The sequence below is a fragment of the Grus americana genome, chromosome 14 (genome assembly GCF_028858705.1).
Source record: "Grus americana isolate bGruAme1 chromosome 14, bGruAme1.mat, whole genome shotgun sequence".
In the NCBI taxonomy this organism is placed as follows: Eukaryota; Metazoa; Chordata; class Aves; order Gruiformes; family Gruidae; genus Grus; species Grus americana.
The window spans coordinates 5,185,265-5,211,435 of NC_072865.1; the positions used below are offsets into that span (position 1 = coordinate 5,185,265).

The 26,171-nt window shown below is 46.9% G+C and overlaps 1 protein-coding gene and 1 long non-coding RNA gene across 2 annotated transcripts in view; one reads left to right on the forward strand and one right to left on the reverse strand.

The window, feature by feature from the left end:
* LOC129212550 (uncharacterized) overlaps positions 1-14,701 on the reverse strand; it is a 33,075-nt gene extending 18,374 nt beyond the window's left edge. The window contains exons 1-2 of the long non-coding RNA XR_008579207.1: positions 14,576-14,701; positions 10,513-10,717 (exon numbers count right to left, since the gene is read on the reverse strand). This is a non-coding gene — a long non-coding RNA (uncharacterized LOC129212550). The remainder of the gene's footprint in view (positions 1-10,512; positions 10,718-14,575) is intronic.
* A 4,914-nt stretch (positions 14,702-19,615) lies between these two features.
* Positions 19,616-22,535, forward strand: LOC129212980 (palladin-like). The gene is made up of 5 exons (XM_054842246.1): positions 19,616-19,678; positions 20,230-20,371; positions 21,024-21,047; positions 21,572-21,691; positions 22,273-22,535. The coding sequence occupies exons 1-5, from the start codon at positions 19,616-19,618 to the stop codon at positions 22,533-22,535; spliced, it is 612 nt and encodes a 203-aa protein (XP_054698221.1).
* Positions 22,536-26,171: the final 3,636 nt, after the last annotated feature.

Sequence of the window (26,171 nt, forward strand, 5' to 3'; positions counted from 1 at the left end):
AGTTGTAATGATATAGAGGTTGGACAGCCAAAACCAAGTCACCCCGAAGAACAGGCTGCTAGGCCAGGTTAAAATAGGGGCTAAAATTCCTGGCCATTGCCGTCCCACGCGGTCCTGGCCAGGGGAGCTGACAGAGCAGCTCGTCCCTCCCCGCGACTTCACCAGCTGCCGCCTGTCCCAGCCCCTGGGGTGCTGGCCTGGGCCCTCCCGGGCGGTAAGGAGCTCTGTCCCACCTGTCTGCCATGAGCAGAAATCAGATTTTGTTTTGTTTTGGCTACAAACCACTGCAGCAAGGCACCCAAGACAGAAAGGAGAATTACAGGAGGAATTACAGCCACCAGCTGCCTATTAAGTTGCTTCCTAAGTACTTCCAGTACTAATTCATAATGTTTCTGTAACCACCAAAGGCAAAAGTATGAAACTGCCACTGGTGAAGCCCTGAAGCTTCTCAGCTTTCCTCCAAACTCCCAGAGTAGCAGCTCGCTCGTGAGAAGGACCCCCAAGGGCTGCACTGCTCCTCCTCTCGGCATCTCTTACTTGCCCCCATGCTGTAAAACTTCCTGAAACAAGCCTTACCTGGACACTTGTTCCATTAATTTTAGCCAGGCTGAAGGCTACGAGGTTTGGCAAGGCAGTTGAGATTAAAACCAAAGTCTTTAGCAAGTGCAGTGCTTTCCTGCTTTGCACATACATTGAGATGGGGGGGAACAGCAACAACCGCTGCACGCTGACAGCTCAGCCAGGACGCGTGCAAGTGCGGATTTGTGGCCTGCAGGTAGATGCTGGGGCCTTTTAAATAAAATGAAATAAAAAAAGAAAACAAACAAACAGTCCCACACCCCTGCTATGGCCTTAATGTTACAGCTTGACTGCTCAGTAATATTTCACCTCCCCAGTTACGAGGTGTAAGAGGTTCCGTTGAAGTGATTTGGGGTTTGCCTGGACAGGCACAGAGTGGTGGTGCCATCTGCCGTTCGCTCGGTATTGGCAGGCAAGCACAGGCAGATCAAATAAGAGCGTAACAAAAGGAAATTACTTGATAAATTCATATCTGGCATAAATGAAAATCCTTCAGATGCCTGGGGGTCTCCTGTGGCAGGTTAGGGATAAACGGGGTTTTAGACAAGATTTATTTACATGGGAAATATCACAAGCAAATCCTTGCTGACACAGTCCTTAATGCCGCATGAAATTAGACACAAATGCCCTTCTAGAAACAAAGAGCAGGATAAAAACAGAGATAGACACTTACTTTTAGAGTTGAAGATACTTCTAGCCTTTAGCTTAGTTAGTTACTTCTAGCTCCTCAGCCAGGACATCTCTCCTGGAGCTCATAAACCCAGCAGTCCCGAGGAGAACGGCACCAAGCACTTTTCCTAAAAACTTATTTACTATTTAGGACACACAGAACCAGCTCCACATATAACACCCAGACAGAAACCCAGCCTGCTCTCATCCAGCATGTCTACCGAAGGCACCACAGAGGCTCATGACCCTTCACACTGTTGAGAGCCACCTTCCCACACCACGTCCCTTGGAGCCTTCCTCAGCCACCCTCCTCCTCACATCCTCCAGCCAAGCCACCCTTGATTTGAGGACGCCTCAGCAGGGCAGGAGGTGACAAATCCCAGGGAAGCAGGTCCCGGCTGCCCTGGCAGGGAAGGTGCTGCCCTGGGACAACGTGGCCGGCCAGCAGCAAGGCTGAGCGCTGGGACACGTCTGCCCAGCGTGGGGACAGAGGACCTGTCCCATCCCTGCCAGGGGTGAGACCATTGCAGCAGTGACCCGAGGGACTGGAAACCCAACCACTGGCCCCACTGCCTTTTCAAGATGCTCGGTTTGCATCCAGACCTGACACAGAGATGGCAGCTCCCAAGATACTGGTGTGAGTTTGAGAAGGGAAGATATTATTTTGCTGGGGCCCGATTCAGCTGTTTTGTACAAGAATCATTTCCACTGTCCTTCCAAAGAGTTATTTATACTGACAACTGTGCTTCATCTTAAGCACTTAAGCCTGCTGTCCAGCCGGAAAACAGGTTTCACACCAGATACCGTGCCTCTTCCTACCCATACGAGTCAGTAAATGCTGATAAAAGGTGGCATGCCACACAGAGAAGGCGAGTAGAATATTTCTGGCAGAGCACAGGCAATGTAATTTTTAAATGTCCTTGCTTATGGGCACTGAGACCTGCAAGCTTGAGGGCCAGAGGTGCTTGTTTGGCCATCAAGAGAGCTGCAGCTGTTGGGATGGCATTCTGAATATGCAGAGGGAGCTTTTCTGCCAGAGCTAAAAACAGAAAGCCTGGGCGGCGCGAGCAAAGTGCAGGCGATCCGCACGCTGCGTTTGTTCTGACCATCTCTAGCTGAGGCACGCCGAAAGGAAAAGTCTCTGCTTTGAGCCATTTTCTCTACTTTGCTCAATCGACTCTCTCTGTCTCCTAAGCACCAAAGAGAAAAGCCAATTGTAAGAACCACTGTCGTGACGGGAGCTGGAATGAGAGATTGTGATGAATGCAATCTTTTCTGCTCTGGCAAGTAGGCTGCTTAGGGAAAGGCCAGGATAAAACATCCCTCTCTGGAAATATCTCAGCTCTAGCTGGATAAGACCTAGACCCACATCCGGGGGAGAAACGTACACAAAATTTTGACATATTTTGTGGAGCAGTATCACAACGCAGCCTGCAGAAGTTGGTTAGGACCCAGCTTGGGGGCACGTCAGTACACCGTCTCTATAGATATCAGGGTAAGTGTCCTACCCAGGACTGGCAAACATCCAACAATGTTCACCACTCCTCAAATTGCCTATAGATAAATCCGTATAGCCCAGACTGGCACAGATTTAAGTTACAGTGGAAAATATATTAGATATGTCAAAATGTCTGAAGTTAAACCCAAGGGAACGCTGCCAGAAAGCATAGATGTAAGACCATCCAATAAGCGGATGCCTCGAGGCGTCATACAGTAACGTCTCTATTGCAACACCGTGAGTGAACTTTAATTTGAGGCTAGTCAGACTCCCCACTAAAACGCTGCTCCTGGGATACAGCATGTGGAGAGAAAGCAAGCACCTCTGCTAAGTTGCTTTCAGAAGTTAATACCGACAGATGATTGAGGACATCTGCCAACAATGCTGCTTTCCTTACGTAATAACACAGTTCCAAATTATTCATGCTCGTCTGCAATCCTTTTCCACCACACTTGCTCAATCCCCTTGAAGTCTACAAACACGTGCCAGCATAATTTTGTGCCAGCATAATTTAGAAGAGTATTTGCCTAATGGTGACATCATGAGAGATAATCTGAATTTACACCAAGATACCCATGATGAGCATCTAGGCTAAAACTACTGACCTGTCTGGTTCAGTGAGAACATCAGATCTTCAGTGGAACAGCTAGTAACAGCAGGAGAAAGGTAAAACGCATCCTGTTGTCCAAACACAGTCCTCACATAAACCTGCATTGCGCCTCTGGAGCCAGAGGAACTGTACCCATCCAAATTTGGGTTTGGAGCAGTATACTATCAAAGATGGAGACAGCCCAACAACTGCTGGTCTCAGACAGGCTTGGTTAAGTTTAATCAGCCAGACTTGGCTGAGTCTACTGGTAAGTCCTGTTTCAGACAGGTTTGACTAAGTGTAATCAGCCAAACTTGGCTGAGTCTATCAGTGTTTACCACCCACTTGGAGACCTCAGTGGTGAGAAGATAGGGGGGGCTTGGGGAGCCTCCCGGCACACACACTCACAGCCCTTCCACTGCCTTTGGACCACAGGCTTACATCTCCCCAAGTCTCTCCTCCTCTGGTTGCAGATAATTACTTGTGACTTGCAATCGTGTTCATTGCACTTCGTTGAGGATCTCTTGGAGGAAGAGCCCTGACCACCAGCAATGGGCACCACCACCTTCAAACATGTACTGCAGGCAGATGCAGAAGACCGTCCTTGCACACCTGTCTGCTCAGCATCTTCTCTTCCAGCAGCTAGCCTCAACCCACCTCTGACTACCAGAGGTAAATCCCTCCTTGGGAAAGACCAGCTGGGGCCTGCCAGGCTACTTGGAGCTTCTCTCTCTCCCAAAATTCATAGCACTGCCAAGCTCTCTCCCTATCCCAAGCTCCCTTGTGACATGAACACCAGCTTACATTCAGCTTCTTCACGCAAGTGTGGGAAGATGTGCTGGATTTCCTCACAGAAGTGAGAAGAATGAATTCAATTCTTAATATCAAAACTATCCTAGGTGACAACTTGCCACTGAAGATACCCAGTTTCTCCACAGGGCAGGTCCAGTTATTTTCACACCAAGACCATTTGTTACCTACCTTCATTCAGAAATCTCTTTTTGGAATTAAAAAAAAAAAAAATTAAAAAACTCAGTACTCATCTGTACTCTGTCTCAGAGTTTGATGTGGTATAAATTGAAATGTCACTTCAGAGGCCCCTGACAAAGTACTTCAGGAAGAAGGGCCCCAACATTTGTGGCCTTTGCACCAGCTGCTTTTCCATTTTGGGAAGTGTTTAAGATGGCTGGAATAGCCAGTCTCTTCCCACCATCCCTGCATTCAAGCCAGCATCAAAAGTTCATCTGATAATTACGCCATCAAGAGGTGAATAATAGTTTAAATTCCTTGAGCTAGATCGTCTAGCTAGAGGATCCAAGTAAATCCCAAAGCCTTGCAGCAGGGTTGCTTGTCCACAGGAGGGGGAGAGCAGTGCTCCTGGAGGTCAAGACCTCTTTCTCAGAGGTCTGCAAGCACAGATGAGAACCAGAGAGGCAAAAGACAACCAAAGGAAGCAGGTGCAAGCCCACAGCATCCCTACGCCACAGTCTGTGCTGGAGGGCAGGATCTACCCATCCCCAGGCTCAGGTGGCCTCAATACAATTTGCAGTGACACAAAAAAATGATACAGCCATCAATAACAGTGCCAGGAGAGATGCTTTAGCCAAAAGTAATTTATACCTTTTTGCACAGCTACTGGGACTCAGTGTGAATGAAGCAGGCAGGTAACTGGAAAAATTTAGGAGCTTGCACTTGCAGGAAACCCAACTGCAAGTCATATTTTCAAACTGGGAATCTGGGGAAGACCTCCAGAACCCTACAAATGGTAACTAATTCAGCATGCCTTAGACTGCTGGGCAGGGCTTTGCAAAGCAGCTGGGTTATTTTCATGGTCACAAAATGAAGGCTGACAATGCCAAGACTGAACGGTCTAACACCCCTTTGGCCTTCAGCTGTGGAAGTGCACTGCTATGGTAGAAGACAAGATCCAATTTGTTTATCAACACTTTCAGAGCAATGGACAGCTTTGCTTGTGGATCTCTCCTCCTACCCTTTATGCTTCTACACAAAGCAATTCCTCCAGAAGAGCTGTTAATTAGCATTTTGGAGCACAGCAATTTCCACGTAAACTTACTGCACTAATGGTGGGCACAGACACAACCCTGCACTCCAGAAGTGCCCTCGCTCCAGCTCCTCCCCTACACAGTACCTTGCTGAACAACACACCTTGCTTGAAATCAAAGTGCATAACGGCACTGAGCTTCTGCCATCATCAGGACATTACTTCAGCTCCCACGAGCTTTACACAGCTCTTCCACTAAGTCTGGAGGATGCTAACGTGAAACCGTTCAGATCAGCAAGACATCCGCTGGCTCCACTGAACCCAAGCTATCCCCCTGCATTCCTCAGCATTTGGGGAGGGGGGAGTAGCTCAGGTTTTCTTTATATCTCAAGTGAATAGGAAATTCTTTACATTCCAGACCTGTATAAGAGAGTCCAGCTTCTAATGAAGTTTTGCTACACTTCTCTTTCTTGGCCCTCTTTCAATATAGAGTCACAATTGACCTGAGCTGGCATCTTTCCAGCACTCGGGACTACCAGCGTGATAAATTTTTAGCACCTACGGATCTGGCCACCTTTGTATCTCGCAACAGTGGTCCTGTTTTGTTCCAGCTAATGGTGCTGCTCTGTTGACTTTCAAACAGGCTGGAGAGAATAAATTGCTGCAGTTTATTCCTATACAGCTGACATTCCCGCCATGCCATCACTCACAAGCAGGGATCTAAACATTAGAAATGTAACCCACCACCCCAGACAGCCTTCAGTCCTCAGAGGGGAGTTGGTGGAGACAAGACCTTCCACTTCAAGACTCAGTGCTGACTCAAACTGCTGGCAGCAAGAGCCCCAAAAACCAAACTGATGGCTTAGAGAGGTGAGTAACACTTTAATTTCTAGCATACTAATCATGTTCTTAGGTTACATGAGAGCTTTTCAAGGGGTGGGGAGGAGAGGCAGGAATATGATTTTCAATTTCAGATAGCAGCATTCCCCTTTCTGGCACCCTGAGCTCTGCTCTTACCTGTAGGATCATCGGGGTGGTCATTTGAGCATCCTGGCAAACCAGGAGCTCCAACCCCACAGCATGCTCGGCTCAGTCCTCCTGCCTGCACCAGCAGCTCTTACCCTTGCACCCAGGAACACTGTGGTTTCCAAAGCAAGGGAGGACTTCACTGCCAACCAAAAGACATCCTGGCTCCACAGCACATGTATAAGCAGTGAAGCCATGATGAGCTCTGCCCCCTTGAACATCTCACTTCATTAATGAGGTACTTTGCAAGCAGCCAATCCACCAATACCTCATTTAGTGGCTTGGGCTGAGACAAGAGGCAAACAGTCCACAAGATGCTCAGCTGAGATGCGGGCTCAGCTGTGCAGCAGAGCATCAGCTGGGCTCCACTGCCTCCTCCTAAGTATGGCTCACAGGCAGGTTAAAAAGAAAAGAGAAGGGATAGAGATGCTACAGGGAAGAAAGTGGCCAGAAAATATAATGCATCTTCTCAGTGAGAGTCTTTTCATAGCACTGGGAACAGCACATAACGGAGGTAACCAAAACCACGGGTATGGGATTTGGTCTTTCACCCTGCTCCACCTTTCAGCAGCACAGACCGCTCTGATTCTCTAACAGCACATCATTTACAGCCACAGAAGTCCACTTTCTAGCTACCTAACTCAAAAACTACCACCATGTGCCACAAAAACACATTACATGGATATTTCTCTGCAGCAGCCAAGGAGGCAGGAGACGCTGCTTGTTCTCCTTGCAACCAGGCAGCAGCAGAAGGTAACCTCAAGCAATGGCAGAGCTGGGGCAGTAACCTCTTCTCCTGTCCCAGCAGTGCAGGACCCTCAGCCCCGGCCCTGTGGCACAACGAACATTTTGCACGTTATCTGTCGGTTTAATCCGGAGTGTAGTGAAAACAAGGGCCAGGTGCGGAGGGGAGGCTGGGGGCTCCCAGCTCCAGATGACACCGCAGCTGAGGATCAAGAATAAGGGAGTGAGGCGAACCTGAGGGCAGGACCTGCCTCTTGAAAGGAGCTTTATTCCCACTGTTGCCTGGATATCAACTCTTCCTTTTCATTTTGCTTTTCAGTTGTATTAATTAGTAGATTTTGGGTATCCAAGAGCTTTGTCCATAACACCGTGTTATGTCCTAGAGAAATTCCTAGCTGTTGTTGCAAAAGGTAGCAAGAAAATTCCATGGTGTGTCTTCACTGCGTGAGAGAGGAGCTTTGTCCATTTACCACAAATACTGGTACCAAGAACTGTAACTCGCCTCTACTTCTGTTGCTTATTTAACCTACAACATTTTAAATGCATTTACTGACCAGCTCTCTAAACAGAAGCAGGGAGGGACGGCAGAGACAAAGCCCTGGCTCTCCTGTGCCTTGCACTGCACACACGCCTTCATGTTACCCTCTCCTAATTTCCAAAGGCTACGGCTGTCAGGGGACAACCCCTCGCTGACTGCCAGGGCTGCTGCAGGCTCCGGATGCAGCATTAGCTGGAGTTCACAGCCATCCGGGCACTGCCGCGTTCAGCGCTGAACGCTGGTGGGTAAAGTGTTTCCAGAGCACCTGGGTACGCACTCGATTAGGCATTTTTGTTTTCCTGAGACTTTCCAGTAATTAAGCAATATAGCTTGCTTACAGGACACTTGAGCTGGAGTTTAGCAGACATGCTACCTCTGTCACTCTCTAGGAGACAGAAAATTCAAGCCCTGCTGTATTTTTAGGGTTTTTCTACCTAGAGAGTTTGCGTCTCAGCTGCCAAAAAGACGGCAATCCGAGCACCCACTGAGATCACTGCCTAGGTATTCTCTTGAGCAATTAGTATGACGTCTAGTAGATCTAGAGACCACCAGTAGCTTAGGCTCAGACCGCTGCCAGCTTTCTTTAGATAAACTTTTCACTGTAGAAAATCTTTTCACAAGAGGGGAACAGAGAGAGTATGACCACAAAACCTTTCCACCAGCTGTAAACAGAAACAGGTATGTACTAGCATAAAACGCAATATGGGGTGAGAAAAATAAGTCATGTCTCACTTTTCTAACAAAATGGCATTAAAATCTAAGAGTTTGGGCACTGCACATCTATGGTTACGAAGCTACAGCTCTGATTTATATTGAGTCAAGTGCAAGCTAAAATTGGGCCCGGCTTTCTAGATTGCCTTTGGGTGAAAATGAACATATTTGCTTTAGCAATGCACTCGGGTTGCTTGACAGGCCCGCAGATTTGTATGACACCAGCTGCTTCCATATCAAATGCTGTCCACGTAGTTAAAATTAGACCGATCGTATTTCCTGGAGGGGGTTCGGCTGTACAGCCCACTGTCAGCCTGCGCGTGGGCTCCCCAACAATGAAGAGTTCACTGCTCGGCATGAAGCAGGCACACGGTACTTTGTGGAAGCCCAAATGCTGTTGCTTTTCATTTAAACTAACCTTTTCTCCTCCTTGGACACAGGGTATGGCACGTGGCACTGTCATAAGAGGCATTTGTGAGAGCTTAAACAGTCCAGGCTCGATGCTTCCCAGAGACAGAAAATAACCATTAGACCAGGTGTTTGTTTGCTTTTCATTCAAGAAAGATCTGTGCAACTTACCTCAGTTTATGCAACACTTTTTGCCAGCACAATTTCCTATGAAATGGCTTGGGGTTTGTAAAATTATTTCCCTATAGAAAGCTTCCTTTGTACAGTGATGGCTTAATTTAGGCAACTTTAATAATGACATTTTTGAGAATTGGCACTTTTAACTGCTTCATAGTCTATGCTTAGTTCTACAACCATGCCTCTAAACTAGAGCATTTAGCGATATTCTGATTATTTGCACTACAAACGCTCTGTGTAAAAGCTCTGAGGCTGGAATAGTTTTTTAAAACCACGTTTTGCAGTGCAACAGGTAGGTCCCTGTTCTGAGCTTCGTGGTGATACTGCAGCATGTGCAATGGGATGACGGTAGTGTGACCACTGCCGGTCTTCCAGACCGGTTATATGATGCACTCTGGTGCCAGCAGTTTTGGATAATTACCATGAGCCCCGCTGGCAGAACCAGAGCTGTTGGTATAGACTCAGATTCTCTTTTTCACACCAACAGCTACCCCAGCTTCACTGGTGAAGAGATCAGAGATAGGGCCTGGCCTAGACTTAGAACTGAGAGCAAGTATTTAAGAGATCCCAGCTCTGCCCCACTGCCCAGTAGCCCTCCAGCCTCTACAAGAGCCAAGCAAGGCCAAAATGATGGAAAATCCCCTCCTCGCGTTGGCATCCGTGCCACCTGCATCTCCCTGCTCCGGCAGTGCTACCCTCGAACCACACAGCACTAACACCCTACTCTAGCATCGTTGTAAAATAACTCACTTGAGATAACTGCTGCTCCGGCAGCAGCAGAGGGAAGAGCCCTGCCCCAGCGTGAGCAGGAGGTGGCCAAAGACCCCGTCCTCCAGATGATCTCCTCCCAGCTCCCAGGCCTGCCCACCCCATGGCACTGCACGCAGCAGCATGGAGGGAGCTGGTTTCGCCCATGTCTGATGGCCAGCGGCTGGTCCTGTGGTTCACATGCCCACCGCAGACCCCACAGCTCCTGGGGAAACCGCAGAGGGCTGGCGTGCCACCTCGGGGAAGGCACCTCTGGTCAGATCCTCGCACCACCAACGCGGAGACACGGGGACGGCTCTCCCCGGTGGCTCAGACAGACGCTCCTCTGTCAGGAGGCGGGAGAGCTAAAAACATCTCCTGGCATGTCAGTGAAACCGGAGACAAGAGAGCTTTAAATAACACTCCTCTCAAGCAAACAGTCTCCAGGGGGATCCTGGGTTTCTTGTTTAATTGTACAAGTTCAGATCTCGCCCACTGACTTTGCTCCGCTCGTGGAAGCGCTGGCACTGCCCGTCCCGGGCATCGGTGGCTTGGCACGCTGGAGCAGGGGCAGACCCCAGCAGTGGCTCAGTACAAACGTGTGCCCAGTGTGAGCGGTGCTGGTGGAGCTGAAACAGGACAAGGTTTTTAGGCCAGAATTCACTGTGGGCACAGATGCGAGGTGATACAGTGCGGCGATGGGTAGCCTGGAGGGTTACGTGCTGCTAATTCCTGTGCACGGGCTCCCCTGCCTGGGCCACAGCCTGGGAGCAGCTCTCATGGCACTACAGATCAGACAAGGTGCGTGAAACTCAGGCACTCACCTCCGTTTTCACTGCAGCCTTCCCCATCGCACAGCAAGAGCACGGGCAGCTCGGGGGCCTCGTGTGCAGCAGGACAAGAGGGCAGGCAGGCTCAGGAGCTTTGGTCCACCTCTGGATCCACCAGCTTTGATCACATCAGGTTTATCTGGCAGAAGCATCAGACCACCAGTCCGGATATGCTGTGGGATAACCACCCGAGAGACACCTGTGTGACAGGAGATGACAGAAGCTGCGGCAGGCACATGCTGCTTTGCATAGCACTTTGGAGAAAAATATTATGCAGGCGCTGCAAAAGCTATCCCAGATTCCTGTTTGCTTCTGAGTGCAACTTAGCTACTGCTATCAGTCTATAGACATCCCGTTTGAATGCGTTCCCACCTGAGGATATACTTTCTCTTTATTCCTATTCAAAATAATTTAAGTCAGCTAAGTAAAAGCATGAGGCTCTGGGACAGAAAAGGCTGTTTTCCATTTTGGTAATTACTAGAAAAGACATTCTGTGCTATGGCCGGATGCTATAGCAGTCACAATTCATACAGTGCTGTTCACAAAAATTCCTTCTTCATCAAGGAGGAACACGCGTAACAGGTCTGGTTTGGGGACAGCAGAGATCAGAACATGCTGCGTTCTGCAGAAAGTGCAAATGTAACCCTACAGCTGACAGCAGAAACAGCAACTCATCGCTGGAGCACTGGAGAGCAGAGCCATGAGTTGCGCACGGTTACACCAACTGACCACACAATTCCCGTCTTCTCCTAAACCTGCTGGAATGACATACCCACCTCCGTGGAAGGTGTGCCCCACATGAAGTATGGGGCTGGCTAGACTGCTTTCTCTCTTCCTTGGCCCCGTTAACTTAATCCTCCTCCTGACTCACAGGAGAGTCATCATTGCACTCTACGGTGGAGAGGTTAACTTACTTGCTGGCTGAATAGCGTACAAATATTTTCTACTTAAAAAAAAAAAGATCATGGATCATGGGTTGTCTTATCTATTAAGGCTGAGGCTCTGCTTCATTATTCGCTGCAGGTATCCATGGGGGAACGGGGAAAGCATCCTCCAGCAGTCAGCAGTGAAAGGGAGAGCTGGGATTTGATTCATCCCCTCCTCACGCACAGCCGGGCTCATGCAGGCAGGAGCAGCCGCTGGCTCCTGGCACCGCGTGGCTGGCTACAAGGAGGGGCACCGAGCCATCAGTTTGCATATGGCTTTGTACCAGACCGGAGCAGCTCAGCACTGCCCCAGCGCATCAGCTCTCCATCCAAGCGCTGAGAGCACAGAGCTCTTAGAAAGTAGTAACCCATGAGACGGTTTCCCCAGGGCTTTCAGGAAATAGGTTTGTGTAACTGTTACTATATAACACCCTAACTGCCAAAATAGCCGTTTCCAGGTTCTTGAAATAACCTTCTTTCACAGCACTCAACACTTGTCCTTAGGGTCCACCAAAAAGACCCCCAACGTCCACCAAACGCAGCCACTGGGATGTGCCTGTGCAACGCGAACACCAAGGGCACACACCGCACAGGCAGCACCGAGCAGGCGGGTGCACCGGGATGCCCAGGGACTCCACAAATACTATTGCCTTTACTCACATCTGCGTGTACTCCGCAGGTTACAGCCATGGGCACCAGAGCCTTCAGGCACTACACCCCCCAGGATCTGCACTCTTCATGTGTCAGCCAGTCTGGGCTCAAAATCCTTCCCCATTCCTGTGATGCTCTGGCATGCAAAGAAGTGGGGCAGGGTTGGGGTTTTTTTTAATAGGTAGAGCAAACGAACAGGATCTCTGTTTGACATGAATCTACTTACTTTAACAAGTATGGAGCCTCATGATTTCAAGTGGAAGCTTAGCATCTCTTAAAATAAGCTCTAGGCGTCTTTTAATGTCGGTGCTTAAAAGAGGGTTTAGTCACTTGGTTCTAGGAACTCCAGTTTGACTCAAGTGTCCGATATCTGTCGGCAGTTCAGCTGTTATCCAAATAAGGGGAGGGAAAGCCAGGATTTTCCAGCCCTGACAAACAGCTGTACTCAGAAGAGGCATGTAATGAGAGGGATAGAATTAATTCGCTCTCAGCCCTAGCTCGCGAGCTGTTCCCAGCCGCTGGATGAGCAGACGGACCCTCGCAGCGGGTGCCGCAGGGCTGCACGGAGCACACCCCGCTAGGCGGCCCCCGAACCACGCCGGGGGGGACCTCTGCTCTCATCCAAGGGGTGCACCAGGGACCTTCGAGGCAATCAAAAGGTGATTTGAAGGGAGAGATATTGAGGCCCCATCTCTTCACACCGCACTCGGAGTGGGATGTGTACCACGAGCAATAACACCCTGAGGACGTGCACCCCGGCACACTGGCCCTGGACACCAACATCCCACAGACTTCACGGCCACGTAAGCCACACACAGGGTGTGTTTGCAAATGCTCACCATCTCACCGAAGACATGCCTTAACTAACTATAGGAAAATTAATTTGGGAATAAGGCCCAAAACGCCATTACATTCAGATTGCTGGTGTTCTTTTCCTTTGCGACAGTCCACTCTGTACAATGGACAAACTCATCTTCGCAAAGACTTTCAAGCACGGAGTGCAGCACACGCATTTCAGCAGCTGTGCTGTTCTCCGTGGCTGAAATTCTTTGCTAATCCCAGAGGGAGCCTGTCCTTGAAAGCCAGCGCACCTTTCTGCCCTTCCTGAACAGCACGTATGGAAATGCCCACAGGAGTGCCATACCCAATTTTTGAGATGCAAATCTAATATCCTGCTTGCTTGGTGGGAGGCATTAAAAACCTAATACACAGCAAATGAGCATTTGAAACAGCGCACTTCGGCGCTACATGTTCTGAAAATATGCTACAAAGAATTGGTCTTTGAAATGTACTCAGTGCTCAGCTGCATTTCTACAATTTAGAAAGACTCTCAGCAAGCTTCAAATCCAATCAGGATTCTGCAGTTTCTGTATATACCTTCGCAATGGCTGCAATAACCTCTTCCAGCTATTTGCTTATTTTCAGAATATCTTAGCTGACGCAAACCTGCCCTTCTCCCCACCTGAAAAGCAGTCATTTTAAGAAATCACTCCACAGTTGGAAACTATCACAAATTTCACTGCAATCCAACCAGTCCTCTCAGGGTCCTTGGTGTGTGGGAAGAGAAACAAATACGATCACACTTTTCTCACTTCCTACAGAAGTCTTGTTATTCACCCCCCAGGAGCAACAGAGAAGCCACTTTCAAATCACATATTCACGTCATCAAGTAACGCACAGCTAGAAAGCTCACTACTGAGGTGCTGCCAATTTCCCCGTTTAGCCATATGGCACAGAAGAAATACAGCTCCAGACAGAGCTTTCTCCATCCCACTGCCTTATGGAAAGCCTCATTCTTTGCAGTCCTATGTTCATATCACTGTTAAGCCGTACAGGGTAGTGCCACAAGATAGCCAAGTGTCTAGCATACACTCCCAAAGCTTGAACACCTCTATGAAAACGAGTAACACCATCAGGTACACGCAGATGGCTTGCAAAATGCATCGCTTTCAAACTGACTGAAGGTTATTATCCTCTCTATCTATTAAAGCCTGTTTTCTAAATAAAAGACATGCTGGTACATTAATATGATGATGCAGTCTAAGTCTGCCTTACTTCTAAGTGTAAATTTTAAAATGTTCTCCTTCTCCCAACATACGCTCTTTACACGGCAGTGTATTTCAGATCCTGCAGATGATGATTTTATTTCTAAAACAGATTTAATGATCTAAACACCTGGCAAACAGGCTCCATGTAGCTTTAATACTTTCCTAACCCTGTGTTAAATTTGTCCTAGTGTTGCACATAGCATAATTCTGCAGCCATGTCAACTATTCAGGTAATGCTAGAATGTCGTCATTATGGTTTGTGTCAACAGTGTGATCTGTATGTACCTTGTAATCATTCTGGTGTTGGGTTGCAAAGGTCCTTGGACTCTTCATTTGGCTGAGTCTAATTCTATCCTCTTCACAAAGATCTAGAGTTACACTAAGTAAAGGCTGACATTTACATGAGACACTAGGACTGCTAGGATGACTCACCAAGGTAAAACCTCGGGTATATATTCTTTCAAGGGCGTAAGCTGCACAGTGCCGACATTTCCGCTGACCTGCTGTGGAAAGCCTCGGTGCTTAGCAAGGCAAACACGGACAGAGGGGCACGTCACGCATGGGTCTCCGCACGACTCAGGAACGGGATCTCAGGAGTCTGAAAACAGATAGTTAGAGAAGCCTGGAGCATCACTCATAGCTGTTTTCTCTCTGACGTGTCTCCTTTAAGCTATCTCAGAGTGACCTTCCAGTGTTTTCTTGGAAGCTGAATGAGCTCCTCTCATTTTTGCTGCTACGTTGGACAGCCACACGCACAGCCTCATACACAAGACAGCTTTGCACTCGCACAGAAGCCCACTATTTCAATCACATGAAACCAATTAGTAGTAGCAGGGCTGGTCAGCATTGCAGACAGAGTCCAAATGCTCTCACTACATTTACTATCCCAAATTCATTCTGCCCTTTAAAGCAGCACCAGCCACCATGTTCAGCATACCTGAAAGTCTCCTGGTTTACAAAATATCCTGAGCCGAAGTGTCATTAGGTCTTAATCAAAACCACAAAATTCAGACTAAAACAGTGACTGTTCCAGTGATGAAGCTTCTAAGCCTTTTATCTATTCCCATGAACCCTGTTTATCCAAATCCAATATTGACAGTGAAAGCACCCAACACACTCACAAGAAGCCAACTGTGAAAACGAAGGACCACAGAACAGGAGATGAGAACAGAGCGTCTAACATAAATCATGCATGTGAAGGATGAGTTTGTCTACAAACCAGGGTGCTGCAAGCAGTGTGGATTTCAAGGACGGCTTCTGCTTTGAACAGCAGACACCTACAGCAGCAAAGCACAAACAGACTTCCCAACGATGGGGTCTCCTCTCAATGGAACTAGTAGGATCTGCTTTGGCAAGAGATTAGCCAAGCCTTCCTCAAGCACTGGCAGCTGCAGCAGCACATATATAGCTGCCTGTATTTACTGTGTGAACACCGACTGCTTGGTGTGTTACACGACATCAGTCCAGTTTCACTTGCCACTTTGACAGCCATCATCTTTGGCCATGGTCTCTGCCATGTCAGACCAATCTCTCTCCAAGACCTTGCTTCTCGCTCCAGATAAGGCATGTCCAACCTTTCTGAGCAAGCTTGCTGGAGTGTCTCACCATGCTCGATGTTAAACCACAGGCTGCCACAGTCTCCTCTCTCACTACTTCACTTACTCTTGCTAAGGGGCACGTCTGTGCCTTCTGTTTCTGTTCACATCTTGCCCAATTCCAGGCTGATCATGGACTTGGAGATAGAGTGGAACAACCAAGAATGATGGCATCTCTACAGGAGAATTAAGTCTTTTGTCATACAGAAAGAAAGGGGGCATAGATTCTCCAATGCAGTTTTGTTAATGCTTTTTCAGTCATGATCAGGTGATCTTTAAAGCAGATTTGTTAGCCCAGGAACTCCTTTCACAATCTGCATGCATCTGATTTTTCACTGCCCTTTTTCTTTGGGAGAAAAATCAGAAAACAACCAAATCCGCCTATTTCATAGGTCCTGAAAACCAACTATGCTGACCGTTACCTGACAGACTGCAAGGAGGCAATGCAGACAGCATGGCAGGGACCTGCGGTGGAGTACAGATAGCATTGGTTTGCGGCAGGAACCCAGGGCAACTCAAGAACATTGGCTTCCCAGGCCCTCTTCCCACATCCAAGAGCTTGGGATTATCCAGCAGCCCTTGCATCACGGCGCAGCCCTTGCATCACGGCACAGCCCTGTCAATGGCCACGTGACATAAGCTTGGACAGGAGCCACCCTGGAACTGCTTGAGAGATACTTATAACTCAAGAGCCACAGATAGAAATATGAAGTCCATGGGTGGTCCAAGTACATGTGTAACCGCTTTGCTGGCTCAGGGCCAAGGGTAACATACTGCAGGTTTGGATGAGACACACAGTGACATGCTCTCATCAGAGATGTCCGACTGCCTCACAGCAGCCCATTGTCTCACACGGCTGCCTGCACTTGTCACTTGGCTACACCAGTCAAATACAACCAGACTGCAAGATACTCTGTGCTGGAATCAGTTATGACTGTTCTGGAGAGTGACAGAAAGCAGGAGAGAGAGAGAGAGAATAGATCTCAAATAAATTATTTGGACCAAATGGCTATGCAAAGCCTCAGAAGAGTACAGATGCATATACCTACTGACCTGTTCGAGGTAACTACATCCTAGCCTGTTGAGGTGCCTCCATATCTCTACACCATGCACCTATCTGCATCTCTACAAATGTGACTCCAAGACAGGGTGACAGTCAGCTAGAAGACCCCAAATTTGAAGTTATTCTACCTATCCTCTTACAAATGCAGTAAGTACCAAACAATACCATACGGAACCAGGAGCATCAAGCGTAGGATCCAGACCCAGAAGAAACACATATGTTTGTCTGACCTAGACCACTGTTGGGGTGCAAAGAAACAACTGTAACCTTAAGGAAAGGCTACTTACCTGCCAAGCCGCAACCACTCACATCTGGTTCTTAACAGGCTGCAAACACAAAGCAAAACTGCCACAAAGGCAGTGGTTCAACAGGCAAGGAGCTCACAAGGGAACAGTTACAGTGGCCTTAGCAACTGATAACGAAACAACAAACAACAGCTTTGTAACCATCTGCCATGACCACAGGCACCAACATAGGACTTGGCAGTACATGACAACATCAGCTACCAGATAATGTAGAATAAGACTCTGACGCCGCAGGTGCTAAGAGTGAGAGAGGGTGAACGGCTGGCTTAGTGGATGAGGAAGAGAAATCCCAGGGCAGCCTTTACCTAGTCAGCAACTGAGGAGTATTGCATCACACCAAACAGATTGGCAGGGGACATATATTGCTCTTACAGCCAGCAGAAAGTCAATTCAGTTATTTCCATGACTTGTCCTTGCTGACAAACCAGGTTCAATTCCTTCCCGGCAGCTGTAGCTCAAGGCAGACGTAGGAGCACTGTCTCTGCGTCTCACACGTGCTGCTGGCTCTCAGTCCAGAGTCACACTTTCAATGTTCCATCCAGAAGCAGAGCGCGTGATGACAGCACTGCTGCTGCTGCAAGTTATTTATCAAGACCGGCATTTTTACTGATGCAACAGTGCCACGAAAAACAGCAACGTGAGACCGTTAGCCTGCAGTACTCCACCAAGAAAAATCTCTCTTGCCATAGTGAATGGGGAAAAAAAATGAAACCTGTAAACTCTTTATTAACGAGCTACCAGTAGCAACTTTTTTGTGTCAATCCAGTATACTACGGTGTGTATGCAAGAAGGCTCTGGTAGCTGGTTTATGAGGTACCATTTTCACTTTAGCTAAAGTAACAAGGGTTTTTATAGACTCTTCCATCCAAATGCAGAAACACCCTAACTCCACCATGCAGCCAGGTTTCACGGAGAACTTGGATCTTTTACAGAGGTCCATATCAATAACCTTGGTTAGATGTCTACATGCTCCAGAGGTGACCTGAGCCTACTCTCAAATACTAAGGATGCTTCTATTTTCCCTGGCACATACCACTTGCTCTCCAACCAGCATATGCTCAGTTCACCAAACAGCCATCACTATGTTGCAAGGAAAAGAAGACAGTTCTAAACACGCACTGATTTATGTTTGTCTCTCCAGGTTCACAGGGTAAATCTGAAGGCTAAGCCTCCTTGCAACTCTCAGCATCCTGGCAGGGCCAGAGGAATGTCACAGTAAGTGCAAACATTGTTGGGTCAAGTATACTCAACCTCCTAAAGTCTCTGTCTCCATCCTGCCCTGTTTATTTTTCTCCCCATGCTAGGAAAAAGCGGAAAGCCACCAGTGTTTTTCTGACTATTGGTTCCTCAGCCAATGAAGTCTCTAGCAGCCGTTCAGTTCACCAGAGTTACACCACTTTAATTCAGCCGTTATCTATTGATGCTCAAAGAGTAGGTTACACGCCTCTTAAATTATTGTTTACAGTATTACAGAAATATTTTGCTAGGATCAGCTCAAGCACATCTTCAGCAAGTGACCAAGAGGCAAGTCATCACGAATATCACTATCTGGAGCCTAAGCTCTGGAAAAGGGCTTTCTGGAACATTTCCTAGCCAGAATTGCTCAGAGAATTGATGGAGCAGGTGACAGGGCTGGAAATGCTCGAGGGGCTGCCACGCAGCTTAGCCATTTGTCAGCCTACTTCAAGGATTCACTTCAGAACAGGTAGTTGGTTAGAGCACATACTTGGTCAAGAGCTGGGGAAGTCAGACTGCCTAGAGACAGACTCACGTCTTAACTCAGGCTGGGAGGGAAAGAGCTGAAAACTTGGGTTATTTCAGAGGAAAGACAGGTTATAAAAAAGACTACTGCCACAGCAAAACAAACCCAAGCACTTCAGTTGCACATTTATATGCAAGACACATGGTTCAAAAGCCAAATGAGATGGATATGAGTGCACATCAATGCCCCACCGTGGAACAGGGACATATCTTGCACTGCAAATATTTGAGCATCTTAAAACTGCCTTTCTTGCTTAATCAGAGACCTTATTGTAACCTCTGCGTCAGATGAGCTTTAAAGGACAACGTCAGGACAGATTACCAAGGTTTCTCCTCACTTCTCTACATTCAGCTTCCCTGTAGTTACCACATACACCACACAAGCCAAGAAGGGCTAGACCTGGGAGCAGCTGAACCAGGTAGGGATCTCTGTAGAAGGGGACAACTACTGGCAAGCAACATAGAGACCGCACAATGCAGACAACTAATTGCCTTATAGCTATAACGCCAGCAAAATTACCAGTTACCACCTTCTCTTTCCACTAACTTGGTGTTCACGGTCCAGGGAAGCATTTCCTCTTGGAACACTTGAATGGAGACTCTCCACAGGGTATTTATTAGGCTGGCACATGAACAGCAGATGAAACACTCTGACATCTTGTTTCAAAGTTATGAGCCAGCAACACAGCTGGGTTTCTGCCTATGAGAAATTCAAGCTATAAAAAAATCACTTTTCTTTGCTATATAGATGCAGAGTCCCTCAGCGAGCCTGACCGGGTCTGCCTACGGAAGCACACCTGCATTTACAAAGGTAAAGAGCAGAGGTTGTTTGAACAACATAGCTTGTTCTGCTACTACTAGCATTAGATTTTGAGTTTTCTTGCTCCATCAGAAGGTATTTCGAGGCTGGAACATTGGTTCTTTTACAAAGCAAAAAAGCCAGCATGCTTCATTGGTGATGCTATCAAACTAACATCTTAATTGGTAAACAACCCAGACAGACAGAACCACGTACATGAATTCATCTCATTTATTTCCTACAAAGGAGGCTGAAGTGGAAACCTCTCACAGTAGCCTCCTTTATTATATTGTATCCACTGGAACAGATGTTTTTCCTGCATTTGTATCTTTCTTTAAATGCATAAGCAAGCTAAAGCCTTTCAATGTGCACTGGTCTACAGGTGAAAATCCTCCATTCACAACCCACTGCAAATGCATTTAGAATTAAATCAGCTGTTGTAAGTAAAATAAAAATGTGGGCACGAGATCATCCTCTTCACTGAAGGGTCTATCATTCTGTAATAATTGCTTCAATGGGGAAATACTTATGTCAGCCATTAACACCAATTTTTCCTCCTCCAGGGTCTACAAAACATAAAAGCTACCAAGGGTCAATTAGTGGTTTTTGAATGTCGCGTTCGTGCTACACCCACCTTACAGGTTCACTGGTACAGAGAATATGATCAGATAATAGATTCTGCCGATTTCCGCATACTACGAAAAAGTAGGTATTGCTACCTCTGTTTGATGTACAGTGATTTTACTGGGACAGTGATAAGACAGGAACAAGAACCGCTACAAAAATTAGGAGATCGTACATGTTCATGGAGGCAGAGTTAAGTTTACAAGTACCAAATGACCTAAAGTCACAGACTCTGTACAGAGCCCGTGCTTCCTCCGGCAACGCGTGAGCAGGTCAGGCACAATGGGAGGAGATCGCCATGCTGTTAGGTATTAATATAATTTATATATATTAATGAAAGGACTACTGAGCCATGGAGGCACTGTCACTGTATATTATAACTACCGATGAACTCAGGAAAAAAATTTGCAACATAAGCACATTTTAAACAGTTTATCATACTCCCAGACTTGAGGTCATAGCTCCAGTGGGCCAAATTCACAGCAACTAACCCCAAAGTCAGTAGAGCTCTTTTCTATATCACCTCAGTGGAGAGGTGTTTGTGCCATCAGGTTCCCCAGCCATACCTGAGCTTCCCCTATGCAGATGTTATTTCTCTTGGCAGACACAAAGAGAGGCGGTCCCTTCTGTAACCGGGGTGGCAGCTGAGCTGGGAAAGGAGGGAAGGGCTGAAGGGCTTTCTTCCATTCTGGCATTATAGACGTTTAATTTTTTTCTTTCTTATTTTGAGCAGAGGCTTGTTCATCAGCTGTTCCTGGTAAGTACACTGTGCATTTTTCTGTTAGACATCTCATTGGTTAATCACCCTAAGCTTAGTTTTTCCCAACTCATCCAAGAGAAACCAATAATGTTGAAAGGGGAGCCCAAAGATAGCATTCAGTGTCAGGCTGAGAGCTTTCAAGTTCTTCATTTTGACACAAGCATGTGAAAGGCCCTGATTTATTTCACAACACGATGAGAAAGGTTATCATCCCTTTTACACTCAGTCAAGAAAGAGTACCCTGTATGTGAAGGGAAAACTTATGAACTATTCTGACCTGTCATCTTTTTTGGGGTTTAAACTTGTGCAAGACAGAATTTAAACTTGTTTCTTTAAAGTTACAGGAAAAAAGATCCTTCCTTCTGAATCCCTTGGATTCCTGTGCCCTTTATGTCACTTTTTTTACACTTTATTGCTGCCAAGCCCCATCACTAAGTAGCAGTCCTTCTGCAAGGACCAGTTCCTACAAGTTAACATTTGGCTTTTATGGTACAACAGCATGCCTGAATTTGTCATTTCAGAGGAAGTCTGCACCCTGGTTATTACAGAAGCTTTTCCAGAAGACTCCGGAATATTTAAATGTGTTGCTGAAAATGAGTTTGGATCTGCAGCATCCAGTGCACATCTCTCTGTTTCCCCAGGTAAGCACATGGATCTCTGAGCTGAGCAACTAAGCACAAGAGAATTTGCTGCTGCTCAGCATCAGGCAGCATCACAGATATTTGCCAAGCAGAAGCCAGACCCAAATGCTTTTGCAGGCTCAAAAGAAGAGAAATGTCCCAAAAATGCAGTCTGCTTGGGTACCTCTCAAAGCTGGATGCAAGTTCCTCCGCATTTCTGCTTTTGGCCCCTCTTCCTCCTGGGTCAAGGATGACAAGGGGGAGATGTTGTTTCTCTCACAGAGGAGTCTCACCCCTGAGCTTCATCCCTTCAGGGATGCCAGCTTAGCCCAACACATTGGCTGTATCCAAACCTTGTTTATTTTAACACATGACTTGTCCGGCATGTGCTGACAGCCGCCTCCAAAGAGCACCCTGCCTGTAAACCAAAGCTCACCGGTGAGAAGTCAGGTTTGGCTAATGCAGCTGTGCGGGTTCTGGTCTGTGCAGAGCCCAGGCAGGTGAACTCTCATCTACCTGCACAGACATACCAGTTTCCCTTCCTGTTACGCTGCTGAACCACCACTGCTTTCTACTTGACTTGTGGACAATTCTACTTCCAGGAGTGAAAGAGATGGAAAGCTTTGCAGGTGCTGCCCACAGGCCAGCTGTGCAAGTCACCATGAAGAAACCCACCTTCCCTAGGAGCAGCCAAACAGGAGCCAAGGACCGAGACGCGGCTGGCCTGCCGTCCTACGGCACGGAGACCCCGGGGCTGGGCAGTCGAGCAGAAGCCACAAACTTCAGCCAGGTGAACTCCAAGAGCGAAGCTGAAGATTTTCATGGAGCTTATGGGAATTCGCCTCGGGCTTCACCTCTGCGGTAAGACAAAGAGAAAAATCGCATGGCTTGGTTAGTTTTACACAATATTTAGAGGATGAACTTTCTAGAGAGCCTGGTAATGCAACTGCAAAGCTCCTGTGCCCCATACCCTAACAGGGAAATGTGCACGTACAGTAACCTGAGTTGTGTGCCTAAATGACAATGGGAACGTGTAACACCCGGCTCGATTTGACAAAGTATGTAACTATCTAAAGGCCCAGGTAAGCGCCTAATGGTATTTTCAGAAGTGCCTGTCTATAAGTAACTTTAAAAGCATCACCCCAAATAATTAGCCTCTAGAAGACCTTAGGCTCCACAGCAGAGCACGAGGCAAAGCTCACAGTACCTGGGAAATTTCAAGGTACAATTCTGTTGCCACCACCTCCCTCCGTAACCGTGGCCAAGTGGCATCACCTCATGTTTCTGTTTCCCATTCTATAAGACAGCAATAGAACTCGAGATCCTGTGGCGTGGTGCAGATTGTACGTGCAAAGCACTCTGCGGAGGCCAAGTACTGAACCGGTAACCCACTGGATTGAATGAAAACTGTCCCACGCCACGGTAGGGACACTCCTTGCCCAGGAGGTGATTTTCCCCCAAGAATAAAGTGTTCCCTTTTAAAACAATACTTGTTCCAATTTCTTCGCCCAATGCAGCTCTCGGGTAGCTTTGTACTTATTGCATTATTAGTTATTCTGTCTAATTGTTCCAAAGAAACAAAACAAGTTAGAACGCACGTCTTAGCAATTCCATCTCAGATTTTTGTAGTGCTTCTCAGGTGTTTATAGGCATAACAAAGACCGCAAATGGTGACGGTTAAAAGGTCCAAGCCCAGCACTACAGAGGAGTTTCCTCAGTCCTGTCTGTGAAGGGGAGAGCTACGAGGCAGACGTGTGCCTCCTCTCTCAGCCGAATGCCAGTGCTGCATTGCAGCGATACTGTTACATCGTGTGTAAATGGCTGGCCGTGACAGAAAGCATTCTCTGTGTTATAGATTATTTTTGGATGTACTCTGCCACTTTAACTAAACTAGTTATTTTAACAATTCTGAACATCCTCCTCCAAATTCACTACAGGAGAGATCACATTTCAGTATACATTTCTCCATGCACAGGAATTTTTTTTTACTAAATCGCCAACTAAAAATGGGTTTGTTTCAATAACCTGCAGATCACTAAGAGGAGGCTCTCAGTTTAGCTTCAAGCCCTTCCATGAAATCCAAGTTTGCTCCAGGGAAATCAGCTGGGACCCTAACCAGACCCCGCTGCAGAATCAAAACCCTGGCTGAAGCTAATTTGCACGGACTTCAGGAGGCTGCAGCACTGCAAAGCTGCGGAGAGCTTGCCTGCAGCCTGCAATGAACCTGTGCTGGTGGTGGTGTTGCCTTCAAACATCACTGTACTCAAGTCAACTCACGCTCAACTACCCAGGTCCAAACACCTACAGATAAGTCTGTTTGCTTGAGAGTATCTAACGCAGGCCAACATTGCATTGCTTGCAATCTTTACCTGGTGATTGCTTCAAACTAGGGCAGACTGTTAATTGTCTACTGAGCAAAAACGAAAGCCTTTTATAAAACCTCTGGCATAATCACCTCTTGGAAGGAATAGGGGCAGTAGAAGACGTTTGCTAGCTGTCCTTTTAGAACAGGACTAGTTTTCCAACCTCTCTCCACATTTCTCAAAGGCAGCAGGAAGCCTGTTTTTTGGCATTTCTAACAAGCAACCTGTGGGGAAGCTCTTTCAGATGATACCTGCTGCTTAGGATGACTACTTGTAAAATTTATTGCTTGCAGCAGTACCAGTGAGCTGTTGTTGCATTTTTATTTTTAAAGTTCTGGTTAGTTTGAATCATAGAATGGTTTGGGTTGGAAGGGACCTTAAAGATCATCCAGTTCCAACCCCTTTGCTGCGGTCAGGGACACCCTCCACTAGACCAGGTTGCCCAAAGCCCCATCCAACCTGGGCTTAAACACTTCCAGGGGTGGGGCATCCACAGCCTAATGCAGTACCTGATGTCCCACACAAAGGGATATAACATACCACCAAAATCAGCTATGCAATTCGATGATTTTAAAAATTTGGTTTGGATAAAACATTACCTAGTGTATAGAGCTGCAGATGGCTTTCGATTGCCAGCAATGCTGAACCAGATTTTGGAAGGCATTTACACGTCTCGAGATACAGAGAGGAAACTATTAAAATATCTAGAAATATCCATCCATGCGCATTTAAATATCTTGAAAACCCACAGCCTTATTGCCATGTGCTTTGAAACACTATTATGAATGAGACTCAACATTGTAAATGTTGCTGTTACCTCAAACCAAGCAATCATCTCTAATGACTAGCTGTACAACAACTGTCTTGTTAGACAGATTTAGCTATATAGCTCTCTCACGTAGCGTATGGATTTGCAACTGTATTACCAAAGACAAGAAGAAATACCGACAAAGACAGTGATGACAGAACAAAGCTATTACTGGGAACAACTATAAAATTGATTAAGTCCTTGCAGTCATACTTCTCCAAATTATTGCTTAGCAACAGCCACTCTACAAAAGCTAGAAAATGCAATTCTAGAAGTCTGCCACTACCAGCTACTCCTCTCTGAGCCCTCTGTATCCACAGCTTACAGTGTCCTTCTCAACAGCCTTAAAGAAGCAGAACAAAATCTATACTAATTTTATTAAAGGGACTTAACCCAAGCAAAAAAAAAAGAGGCTTCAAGCACTAAGTATACCACCACAACTTTTAGGTAGCTTTTAAGATTCCTTAATAAATAAGCAAAAGATTCTGAACTTTTTTCCTAGCCATTTGTTGCTATATGGCTCAAGCAACTAGGAGAACCTGATCAGGTGCAACGTGTCACCATTCATAGAAAGTAAATTGGAGCAGTGCAGAAAAGCTGCTCTCTAACACTGCGCAGTGCTGGTCGGAGTACTATTAAGTTACCCTAGCACAAGCTGTGAGATTTACTCCTCTGCCTTTATCAGTCCAGCTTCTAGTTCTTTCAATTTTTTTCCTACCTTCAGGATCTCACGTTTTTCTGTTTCTTCTCTTTCACACAAGTCCTCCTAGTTGCGTCCAGCCTTTTAAGCGCATAAAGCTGTCCTTAAACTGATGTCTTGCAGGCAACTTCAGTTCTGAAACAAGCACGCTGCACCCTTGAAGTCGATGGGGAGCCAGGGAGCTTGTCTGAGCACAGAGCCTGACCTTTAACATGCTCACAGCTTCCTACAGGGCAAACGATCATGCTACAGTTACCTTTTTTAAGTACTCAACTCTCTCTGTGCAAACCACTGATTTTTTTTTTTTTTTACTTTTTTTTTAAAAAAAAAAAACTTCAAAAGCAAATAACCTCTCCAGCAAGCAGGGACACACTTCCTCCCTTAATCACTCTCATCACGAGGAATTTAAATAAATTAGCACTCAATTAACACCTGCTATGTAGATTTAGTTCACAAGCGGTGGGGTGATGTTTAAATACAAAGGCTAAGTGTGGATTAACTCTCGAAGACACTGTGCTGAAAGCCTCACCCGGACGGGGAAGGGAGCGAAGAGGCAACCGAAAGACCCCACGCAGCCGAGCTGCGGTACTCGGGGGGGGGGGGTTTAAACAACACCCTGCACGTCAGGCA